General features: G+C 40.1%; 1 protein-coding gene across 14 annotated transcripts in view; it reads left to right on the top strand.

The window, feature by feature from the left end:
- Nucleotides 1-11,875, top strand: part of kiaa1109 (KIAA1109 ortholog) — an 82,355-nt gene that overhangs the window by 12,507 nt on the left and 57,973 nt on the right. For all 14 annotated transcript variants that reach the window (XM_032500047.1, XM_032500049.1, XM_032500057.1 and 11 more), the window contains exons 13-27: nucleotides 313-404; nucleotides 592-709; nucleotides 1,669-1,824; nucleotides 2,440-2,537; nucleotides 2,768-2,952; nucleotides 4,299-4,405; nucleotides 4,577-4,809; nucleotides 5,439-5,657; nucleotides 6,689-6,826; nucleotides 7,459-7,635; nucleotides 7,949-8,077; nucleotides 8,661-8,780; nucleotides 9,381-9,712; nucleotides 10,691-10,941; nucleotides 11,524-11,764. In XM_032500047.1, the coding sequence (XP_032355938.1) occupies nucleotides 313-404; nucleotides 592-709; nucleotides 1,669-1,824; nucleotides 2,440-2,537; nucleotides 2,768-2,952; nucleotides 4,299-4,405; nucleotides 4,577-4,809; nucleotides 5,439-5,657; nucleotides 6,689-6,826; nucleotides 7,459-7,635; nucleotides 7,949-8,077; nucleotides 8,661-8,780; nucleotides 9,381-9,712; nucleotides 10,691-10,941; nucleotides 11,524-11,764 (2,596 nt within the window). The remainder of the gene's footprint in view (nucleotides 1-312; nucleotides 405-591; nucleotides 710-1,668; nucleotides 1,825-2,439; nucleotides 2,538-2,767; nucleotides 2,953-4,298; nucleotides 4,406-4,576; nucleotides 4,810-5,438; nucleotides 5,658-6,688; nucleotides 6,827-7,458; nucleotides 7,636-7,948; nucleotides 8,078-8,660; nucleotides 8,781-9,380; nucleotides 9,713-10,690; nucleotides 10,942-11,523; nucleotides 11,765-11,875) is intronic.

Here is an 11,875-nt window from a genome sequence, read left to right as displayed (position 1 = left end):
CCCCCCATTATACAGTAATACAGAAAAAAGATCAAGTAAAACCATCAGGAATTGATTTGAAGCCATATCCAGAATAAAACAACTGAACACAGGGGAAAATTGACATTCTCAACTCTGATAGATGTGAGGAATGTGTAATAATTTCGCACACTGAGCAGATAATATTGTGTCAGTCATCAGTCAATACTCTCCTCTGTCTCTAGAAATGCAGTTAACATAAGTACCTTTTCAAGTTTTGCTGGTAAATGACATTAGCTTTTAGGTTTTGAGAATTGATGGTCCCGCTTTCCTGTTTGTCTCCTCTGCCCGCAGGCTACTCTCCTACCATCAAAGGCCAGTTGCTTCATGTGGACACCACCAGCAGCATGCAGTATAGGACTCTTCTGGAGGCTGAGATGCTGGCTGTAAGTAGCAGGCAATTATACAAGAAGCTTTTTAGTCCAACTCTTTGGACAAAAATTTGAACAAGTGTTCCTCCTGCATCAACTTTTGATGCAAGGTAGAGTTGAGCAAAAGCATTGTCAAACATGCATAATACATAATGCGCTGTGACAAGTAAAAAATTGTGTCCTGCCTCTGCCTTTATTTCAGTTTCATGTCATAGCCAGCTACCCTCGGGTGTGGAACATGCCTCAGTCATGGCAGTGTGAGATTGAGGTGTACAAGGCCACCTACCACTTCATCTACGCCCAGAAAAACTTCTTCACCGGTGAGTCCTCCAACAAACAGACTTAAGGGGTAACTACTGTTTTTTTTAACCCTATTTTCCTATGTTTTTGTTTCTAAGTGACTGATGGTAACAAAAATCTATGAAACTGGTCAAGTTTTAAGCAAGAATGCTGCAGTTAATACGGCAATTGTCCAGCTTGTATTTACCTTCAAAAAAGTGCTCGTTTTGCCAATAACAGGCTTAAATTAATATTCGAAGTATCTGACAACATTTTGGAAATGATTTCTGTTAAAAAGTAAGATCCTTTTTAAAACAATAAAACATCAGAAAAATTGCATTTGCTAAACCCGCTTCATGTGAATAAACGGTAATTATAGCATTGTATAATACATTTCATTCAAAGTCAATAGAAACAAAATAAAACTATGAAAAGCCTCTTTGTGTTGTCTTTCCACTTTTCCAACATCACAGCTCTAGTTTTGGTTGAATAAACTTTACGTGTGAAAATATGTTTGGCTAGGTACACGCTAAAAGTATTTCTTTTTTAATTGGAGTCTGGTGGGTTTAGTGCTAGTGACTTCAGAGCTGTTTCTGGTTAAACAAAAAACATAGGTTTTAAAATGCATATCTCTGAAGGGATTCTTTCCATAATTTTGTCAGAGACTTAGAACGTTCATCTGAGCCTGTCTGTGGCAAAACAAGCACTTTTGTGAAGAAGGTAAATACAAGCCCTATTAACTTGTTAACTTGTGGTAGTTTGTTATGCCTCTGCAGAATGCAGCCATCTCGCTTAATACTGGACCAATGTCAAAGATTGTTGTTACCATCAGTCATTTAGACACAAAAACATAGGAAAATAGGGTCCAGGTTGAAAAAAACGGTAGTTATCCTTTAACCAATGAAAACATTAAGCGCTTTGCATTTTAATAGTGAAATGTATAAAACTAACAGTAAAAGTTTCAATTTTTTCACTTTATCACTTCCTTCTTTCTTATTAGATTTGATCCAGGACTGGGCGAGTGACAGTGCACCAGACATCTACTCCTTTGTGCCCTATTCCTGGAAGTTCAAGATCCTTTTCCACCAGTTTGAGATGATTTGGGCAGCAAACCAGCACAACTGGGTTGATTGTTCCACCAAGCAACAGGAGAATGGTAAGAAAGATGCTCTTCTAGATGCAAATAACCATAGAAGCAGTACAACACTGTAAAGGGTAAGGCTAAATTATGTAAAAAACACCTTTAATATCTTTTCTATCTTTAGTATTTCTTACCGTAAACAAATAAAAGTAATTATGACAAAGGTCTGAAAACACCACAGAATTCCACACTTCTTACAATTACTGCAATTGTATCTAACAAGTAGACATTACAATATTATCTACCTATTCTGAAATAAAGTACACAGTTTTTCCGAACTAAAATAAATAATATTTTTGTGTGTGGGTGAAGTTACATTAAAAATATAACATTCAATTTTACAGGTTTAATAAAAAATAATAAAAATGTAATGACAAATAGACCTACTTTTATATATGTGTTTAGCATTAACATTACCACTAAGGCTAAAAAATTAAAGAAATCAAAATCCAGCCATGGAAGGCAATCAATAATCAATCAATAACTTAATGCCTCTTAAACACTGGAAGCGGATCACCATGACTGAATACGCTGACTCTATTAAGTCATGATGTATTGTATTCACAGTACATACACCACTTAATCCTAGACCAGGGCAGACTAATCAATTGCTTTATTGATCTTCTACAGTGTACCTTGCAGCATGCGGCGAGACGCTCACTATAGAGTTCACCTTGCCTTTCAATGAGTTTGTTCCAACCACCTGCCATACCCGCTTCAGCTTGAACGTGAGTCACGCTTTAAGTGAATATGATTTGTGTCAAAAACGAAAGTCCTTTTTTTTATATATATATTTGAGTGTAATTGTAAAGATTTGTTTCTGGAAAATGTTTTTACAGAAGTATGACTGTGCATACTGTGTGTATTTCTATGTGCTCATAGATGTGAATTCTTTGACAGCAACTATGAATATGTGTGGGTGCATACACGTACAGTATATATGCTTTGTCCTCTTTAGGCAGAGGATACAGATATGCGATTGTCCCTGCCAGAGTGCCACCCAAGCCGCTACCCCCTCCTCACCCTGGCCAAAGACTACCAGAACGTCAAGCTCCCCCCAGACATGTTCATGCCAGGGGAAAACCAAAGTGCACCCCCTCCCAAACCCACCAAGTCCCGCTGGAGGAACATCACCCATGCAGAGTGAGTTAAAGCTGGGAATTATTTCTCTCTAGTTGTGGGCAAAAAGCGAGTGTGTTAGTAAAGAGCAGCATGACTCACCATCATATTGCTGACTAACATCAATACTTGGTAGAAAATAAATGTTGCCAAGGTAGTAGGTGGTACTTTAAAGCTATAGTGCATAGTTTCTGTCACCCCCCTGAAGAATTCTAAGTAATGACTACATCATTGTTGCTGCTCGCAGAAGTCGCTGGCGTGACAACAATTTCTAAACACAGCCATGCTGAGAAATACAGAGTGTTTTTTGAAGATGATAGTCTTAATTAGCTTTATATCAACTTGGCAATGGCTTGAATGTAATAGACGTTCAGTAATATAAAAACAAAGTTACTCACTAAAGCTTTAAAGAAAATGAACCCCTAACCTTCACTTTTTATGCTTTGCATTGTTCAGTACTTGCTACCTCGCTTTGTTTGATGCAATAGCCTGTTTAATAAGTCTTTTTCTATTTAGACCCTTTACTATGTGTAAAACTGTTCTATATCCATCTAAGGCCTTAACATGTACATAGGTATTTTTTAAAATGTTGCTTATTCTATATGTTTTGGCCTTTTGTACAAACAAAAACTGCATTTTAAGTCACTAAAAACTGATTTTTTTGGAAAACTCCTTCCTGGGTGAAGATTTTCAGATACTCTGTTTTCAGTGTTGTCTCTTTGTTTTACCATTGTTTACTACAAATGGTAAAACAAAGAGTTTTTGGCTTGTAAGGTCAGAGTGTGCGCCCTTATCTACTTGCTAACTGTACATTTATGTATAAACATGTAAAACCTCTTTCTCTTCTACTTTATTGAGAAACAGAGACGTCAGAATTGGCAATCAGTGCACCTTTGCAGCCAAATAGCCGTACAGTGATTGCGTTTTTAGGCTTTTGATTGGCTAACATCCCTTTTGGAACATGTTGCAAAGCAGGATCAGTTTTCACATTATAAGCGCCACCCTAAAGGCCAGGGAGAGATCAAAGGGATGCTCGAGAACCTTTGCTAGTTGGTTAGCACATGCACTGTACATGATAGATCAACATTCAGATCATTTATAATGGAAAAACCCAGAGCTAGACTATACTCATGTAGTACTGTGAGGGACCTACTTACCCCCTGGGAGGTTACGATCGATATCTTTCTGGACCGCTGCACTCTGTGCTGCAGAGAAATCAGGTGGGACCAATTCGCTGTCGCTTGTCTCTACTGTATGTCCTTGAATTGAACGGTTCATAAAGCGGACAATGTACTAGAAAATCCACTTGAAATGATCATAAACTCACAATAATGACTGTGTATTGAGTGTGTTTTTCTTCCTTACAACAGAGCTGGCTGGGTGGATTGCTGGAGTGTACCCAACTTCTTGCTCATCATTGACTACACCTGGCACCCCATTTATCCCCAGAAGGCTGATGAGCAACTCAAACAGTCGCGTAAGCTCACTGTTTAGTGTCAATTCTTTGTCATTTGTTCTAAAGCCAATCATGACAGAATTACTGTGGACTGTGTAAGAAAATGTAACCATCTTTAAAATTGTCCCTCAGTCAGGTTACTAGCTGTTTTACATAATGTTGTGTAACTTGCCTGTGATTTGTGTTTTAAAGTGTCTGAGATGGAGGAATCCATTCTGTCAGCTCTGCGTCCCCCAGAGCACACCTCGGTACACCACAACGCCCCACCACGCTACACCTCCACGTCTACTTCAGCTGCCCACAGCCGGATGCCCGCTGACCCCACAGAGCTCCCCCCTGACAGACTTCATGTGGAGATGGATTTGTCCCCAAATTCTCAAATCATCCTCTATGGGCCTTTGCTCCGAGCACTGATCTCCATCAAGGTACAAACTTCCTTGAGTCTGTCTCTAATAACAAAATTTTGGACTTTGGTGACACCTTTGATAATTATCAATTGTCATTGTGTGTTGGTGTTTTGCACTCAATGCAATTAGGAGTTCAATATAATAATGTGGATACATATTTTAGATAATAATAAAAGCATCAGGAAAGAATTGGTGAATTGAAGAATTCAAAGTGTGTTAGTCTTCCTCTCCAGCGCTATGGAGGAGGGTCTGGCTAGTACACACAGCATTCCTCGATAGGAGGAAAAAACATGGTTAATTGGTAATTCTTTTTTTTTTTCTACATATATATATATATATATATATATATATATATATATATATATATATATATATATATATATATATCTTTAGACCAATAACAATCATCATGGGCGCTAAGCACCGGGAAGAGCCAAGGTGTCGCTAAATAAATAATAAAATAAATAAATAAAATAGGCTCGGGAAGAAACTTGTTTTGTATGTGTACTTTCAAAAGTAGTTTTAGTCGTAAATCTTATAGTCGAATATCCGGTGGCAGTGGAGCAATCCTGGAAGTGGAAAGTCGTGGATATAGACTAACAACGTATTAAACAGCCCTCTAACCTCCATTTCAACCCTTATTACAGGAAAACTATTTTGGTGAGGACGACATGTACACAGACTTTGAGGAGGCAGTGTCCAGCCCCGTGTTGTCCACCTCCACGTCCTCGGGCCTCGGTTGGTCTCCTCTGGGGATGGAGGACAGTGGTCATAAGGAAAACTCAAACATCCACCCCTTGGACCTGCGTCCCTGGGACATCACCGTGCTCATCAACCTCTACAAAGTCCACGGGCGACTGCCAATGGTAACACCGAAGACTGCCAATAGTTTGTTTTAATGGTTTGGTTTAAACGAGAAAAAGAGCATGAGAGAGAGATTAGTGCAGTATAGCAAATGGGCTTCGATCAAAGATTCTAAAACCATTCCATCACTCCAGTGTGAAATAAAAGTAAATGGATATTAGAGCCTGACTGATATATCTGTGGGCCGATATTATATTTTTTATAAATATTCATTTACCAGAATCATTTATAATGACAAATTAATAATTCTGATAAATGAAAATTTAAAAAATAAAATAAAACGGACGGTCAACCATGTTGTGAGTGTTGCCGTTTCATATTTGGTTCACCAGAGGGCGCTCTACAGTGTCCCTGTTGGCGACACTTTGCTTTTTTTGTTTTTGTGTTTTTGTTCAGAGGACTTCAAGTTTCATATCTTAAGTTTGTATTTTTAAAGATTTTATTTATGAGAAATTTAATATATTTTGATGTTCCTCTGTTCTGTTGTGACAATAAAACTAATCATAATAATATTTAAGTGAGGACTCATAAATAACTACAACTAACAAATTTTAGGGAAATCTGTTTATCTTTTCTTAAGCATTTCTGGATTTCTGTTTTAAATATATATTGGAATATCGGAATTTTTAAATATTTGTATTGGTTTCAGCCTTAAAAATTGGTTGAGCTCTAAGGGAAATGTGGACTATATAATGCATGCAATATATGCAGCAGTAAATAAAAGAAAATAAATCGTGCATTTCATATTTAGAAATGGATGAAAAACATCAAGATGCTGTAAGCAACTTATGAAAAAAGAGCGCATATGAGAAAAGTAAAAAATTAATAATACATTGTGAACAATAAAACAAAGTAAAAAAACTAGTAAAATTTGTAAATATATACGCCATTTGTTTCCTGGCTTGCAGGGAAGTATTTTTTTTATTTTTACCTGCCTGCCAGCCATGCTTTTTGAGTTGATGTGCTTTTATGTTTACAAAAAATAACTTGAGGTATGACCCCACATGTTTTCTCACTTTTTCGTTGTCTCTAGCACTGCAGCAGTGAGGGTCCCGAAGGTCCATCCGGCTTCTTGGAACGGCTGTGTTTTGAGATGAAGAAGGGTTACAAGGAAACAATGCTTCAGCTGCTCCTGTCTCCTATTCACATCTTCATCAGTGACAACTATCAGGTCAGATACACAACTACATGTGTTCCTGATGGGATGTGCCGCTTATTTTGGCTGCATATAGTGCAGTCTTTGCCTAGATTTAGATTTTATCTGAAGGAAGGCCACAAATTTATTCTTGGGGTAATAGGGACATGTTGACCCCTACGTTCATCTTTTTAATTTAAAAGGAACAGTAATACAAACTACGTGGCACTTCTCATGTGTGAAAACAAAGAATGCCCAAACAAACTATTTTTTAATCTGAAGGCATGACTCAATCCTTAGAAAATACTCAGAATAAAGCTTTTCAGGTTGGCGTTGCATAATGTTTTCACCAGCCACATCATTGCATAAACACCTGCATATTGTATAACCACACCAAATTCTAAGCTTTAGCCATTAGTTGGTTCCTATTTATAGCTCGGGGTAAATATCTTTCCCTAATCCCTGACAAAGAATGTGTAACCCTCATCTCTTTCCTCCAATGAGATAACAATCTCTTTTTTGTTCACATGGAGGGATGTTATGGAATGAACTCCTTATAGCTGGAGATTGCTACATTCAGTTTCCGTGGGTTTACCCACACTTACAAGGTAGAGATGTTAGATAAAAAAAAAATTGTGTGTTTTGAAGCTGTTTTTTTCCCCCCACAGCGTCCCACAGCGGACGGGGTGTTGAGGGACGGCCACCTGAGTCTGTCTGGCCTGCAGATGAGGGCCCATGCTATGTTCTCCGCTCAGGGCCTCCCAGTGGGCACTGACACGTTGGAGTACGCCTGGCTCATTGACATGCAGGCTGGGGGGCTCACCGGCAGGGTCACTCTTCCACAGGTGTGTGTGGGTGTGTGTGTGGGTGGTCTAATTGGTTTACGTAAAAAGTGATATGTGGCAGGGATGAATATGTGCAGCCTTAGATTATGATTACATCATAGATCTTTAGGTCAGCTAAGTGGGAGTATGTGTGACTATGGTAAAGTATTTTTCAAAACGTGTTTTCCTTGTGCTTTGTCCACCCCAACAGTGACTGTATTAGCATGTACAGTATGTTTTACTCATTTTTATTCAGTGCATTTTCCCTAGCAGTAAATGTATCTATTGATCATTTTGGAGTACTAATCTGTCTGTGTGTGTCTGTGATTATTAGGTGGCCAGTATGATAGAGTGGGGTGAGAACTTCCTTTTCCATGGGGTTTCCCGAGAGTTCCAGCTAGAACAACCCAAGCCCTCTGTCATCTGCCAGCATGGCCTTGACCGTCGCATCTGCGATGCCAAGGTACAAACAGGCAGTAAACGATGAAATGCTGCACAGTCTGAGCCTCATTTGTCACATTGTTCCCTTTATCTGCTGTAGCTGTCGAGCATTGGTTTGAACTAGTTGGCAGACGTGTGTCTGAACCTCACGCTGAAAGCTATTACATTAGCTCATTATGGCTCATTTCTGGTGAGATTTGAATGTTGCTCAGAACTTTCCTGTGTGACAGAGAATGTGCAAATAGCAGCCAATAATAACAGGGGACCACTGTGATCCTTTGTCTAATGATGCATGACTCAGAAAGCCCACTTTTACACAGCTGGAGGAACTGCCTGTAACAAATTCTAACAAAAAGCTATTGATGTACAGCAACCATACACAACACCATGATGTGTGGAGTAACTTTGCGGGAAAACAAGTCTGTTTGACAAAATGTCTTGTTTGTATGTGAATACTAACAAGGATATTTTTAAAAATGCTGCCTGAGAGACCCTCATTAGTTTCAAACAACCAAGCAGCTGTGGCTAGAGGCTATGCAGCAGTATGTAAAGCACAGCCAGACTGAATTAAAAGTTTATGCTACTAAATGATAGTTGTCTTTCAGCTGAGCTGCCTGCCGGGTCACTGTCGCACATCAGAGGAGCTGAAGTACACCATGACCCGACTGGCCATGGATGGAGTTGACCTCTTTGTAGTGGAGCATGGCTGTGCTGCCAACATTAAGGTAATTGCCACCAACCATTTCTGTATTGTATTTTAAGAAATTTTATTTGTAAAGAAACTCTTGCACACTGTCTAGCATGCAAAAAATATAAAGTTTTGGTATTAGGTCATCTTTAGCAATGCCTTCAGTCCGTAGGGTCTGAGGTTCAAGTCCCCGTACGGACCGAAGTTTGGAGTGGGGACTGGTAGCTTGAAAGGTGCCAGTTTACCTCTTGGGTACTGCCAAGGTGCTCTTGAGCAAGGCACCAAACCCCCCCAACCGCTTGAGGTGTCTGTCCAGTAGTATACTTTTTCAATAAAAAAAGTATAAAGTAAAGATGGTCAAGTACCAAAACTTTGCCTACTATTAAACATTATATTTCATTCAGGCATCTTTGCCTGTATATGGTCTAGTCCTGAAACGTTGCCTACTACTAAACTTTATATTTTCTTGCAAATTAAGACAGTGAACGGGAGTTTCTTTGCAACTTTTGATCTGCTTGTTCCCTTCCGGCACACCTCTCTCACGTTGTAGATGTGCAAAGTTAATATATTTATCAGTTTAAATGTGAATACGCTGTTAGATGTGTAAATAATTAGTTCCTACTTTCGTCCTCCCCAGACGGCTAACATTCGCGTAGCCAACTGCAACCTGCACAACCAGGCAGTGGGAGAAGGCATCAGCGCTGTGGTGCAGGATGTTAACATCCGGCAGTACATTGAGCAGCAGCAGCACAGCGAGGCGACCAGGCTGCAGCCGGCTGGACAGGGTCAAGGTCCGGGTCAGCCGCTAGGTCTCGGTCAGCCCCCTTTGCTGAGACGCTCTGTCTGGCTGGAAGCGGGTTCAGTCAACCTGAACCTCATCACAGCAGACATTGCCCTGGCCGCTGACCATCCAGCCAAATGTGAAGTCCAGAGGCATTTTCTGGAGCAACACGATGCACAGAGCAAAAGGTAGAAAACACACTGTCAAGGTTGTTTACTTTTTCAAGCGCGTGCCTGCGTGCGTGTGTGTTAGTTTAATCAAGGGACACTGCTGGTAACGTAGAAGCACTGTTTACAAAAGAAAAAGTCAATGCTGAAACTTCTTTTTAATGTAAAAATGATTCACTTGCTTTAATACACCTCGGTATAAAGAGTCATACGATGTTCAGCTCGTAATGTAAAATAGGTCATTCAAACAAAACAAGATGATTCATTTTCTGTCATGTACGGTGATCCAGCTCATTATATGTGATAATCAGCTAGTACAGTACACTACTGTTATAATGAATTGAAGATCTCATTAAAGGTCTTCAGGGAGCCATTATCAGAACGGATGTTCTTGTCTAGCTTGTAATTGGACATGGTGGTTTCTTATTTCTTTAGCTAAATGCACTGCATGTGGGTTATGAGTAATGGGGAAGAATGCATGTATGTTCATTAATGATTCAATAGCCCCTTTCACACATAATTGCCAGTAAATGACTGGGATAACCTTTCAGGCACCACTAGTGATTTTCACTAGTCACTCATGCAGCCTCATTAAGGAACATTACCGCCTTGTGGCTTTTCACACCTGCCATGATAATGCCAGAATAGATGGGGGAAAGGACACTCCATCAGGGTTTATAGCCGCACCATCCTGCTTTCATTTTCTCTGAACTGTTACTAGGTCTTGAGGTGGGAAATTGTCAGTACAGATTTTCCTACACATTTCAGAGAAAGACCTTATTTGTGAATGGGGCGTATGAATGTATGCCAATGCAAAACCGAGTTCTGGAAACCTATCCGGACAAAGAAGGAGGTAATAAATGATAATCAGATGTTGAATTAGAAAGAGAGACCAATGCAACGTTTTATCCACATGTGCCTGTCTGCAGGGTTAAACAAAATCTTACAGACATACAGCAACTTCATCTTTCTCTTTGATTATCTCTCCCTTTATCTCAGACTCTGGTTCCTATGGCCAGAAGATGCTGGCATTCGCAACAAGCGCAGCAGGAACCGCTGCGGCTGCCTCGGAGGCTGCAGGTTCTTTGGAGGTACCAACATGGGCCTGGACTTCTTCAAGCTTGAAGAGCTCACACCTTCATCCTCGTCTGCGTTCTCTTCTTCCTGCACAGAGGCAGACATGTCTTATGGCCAGTCTTTGCTACAGCCAGGGGAGTGGATTATTACCAAGGAAACGCCCAAAGTGGATGGTATGCATTTGCAAAGATTTAATATAGATTTCCTGATACTCCCCAAAGGTTCTTTAGGTTTTTCTTTTTTTTTGTGTGCAAAACCAAGCAAATTAAGACTGTTTATTTAAATGCCACAATGTTGAATTAATTATTAGAAAAACAGTGACTCTTCCAATACATGGACTACTGGGACTTATGCTGCAGGTCTCTGTTGACCTGGGGGTTCATTACATGGGAATTATTGAAAATATACAGTATGAGCTTTTTATCATTATCTTGTCTGCCTAATCAATGATCTTAAAAAAGGGTGCAAGATACTGAATGTAACATAGTGAATGTAACAAGTGTGTTTACATGAATAACCAGTTTGTAAGGCTTATCCCAGTTATGATCATATTGTGGATATAGTGTTTACATGAGCACGGAGAAATCTGGTTATTGATATTCCCCATGTACATATGTAATACATAGGACTAAACTATTAAACGCTACACTGTACATTTACTACCACCACCAACGTTACTGCTAATTCTTTTAGGTCTCTTTCTCAACCAGCACACACACAAATTTAGTTACTAAACCAAATGTATGTTTTCTTAGGGAGAGTTGTTGGACTGAAGACGGCCACACACTCGCCCTGCCTGCCTCCTGAGCTGCCTGAGAGACGTAGTCAGCACCTCCTCAGTCTCCAGGTGCCCCAACGCTCCCACAGCTCCGCCTCTTCCTCTGAAGAAAATAGTTGCTCTAGTGCCGCGTTGCCCCTGCTGGCAGGAGAGAGAGACACTCCCTCGCCAAGCACAGAGGAACGCATGTTCCCCATGAACGGCAAAAGCCCCGCTGAGTGAGTAATATCAACATACCGTAAATATAAGCGACACGAGCATGCACCGCAGGAAGCACTAGAAGCAGGACTTTCAGCGTGCGTGCGTGCGTGCGTGCGTGCGTGCGTGCG

This window comes from Etheostoma spectabile, chromosome 20 (assembly GCF_008692095.1).
Source record: "Etheostoma spectabile isolate EspeVRDwgs_2016 chromosome 20, UIUC_Espe_1.0, whole genome shotgun sequence".
Lineage (NCBI taxonomy): Eukaryota > Metazoa > Chordata > Actinopteri > Perciformes > Percidae > Etheostoma > Etheostoma spectabile.
The sequence above is the reverse complement of the archived record's forward strand: the minus strand, read 5'-3'. Positions and strand labels throughout refer to the sequence as shown.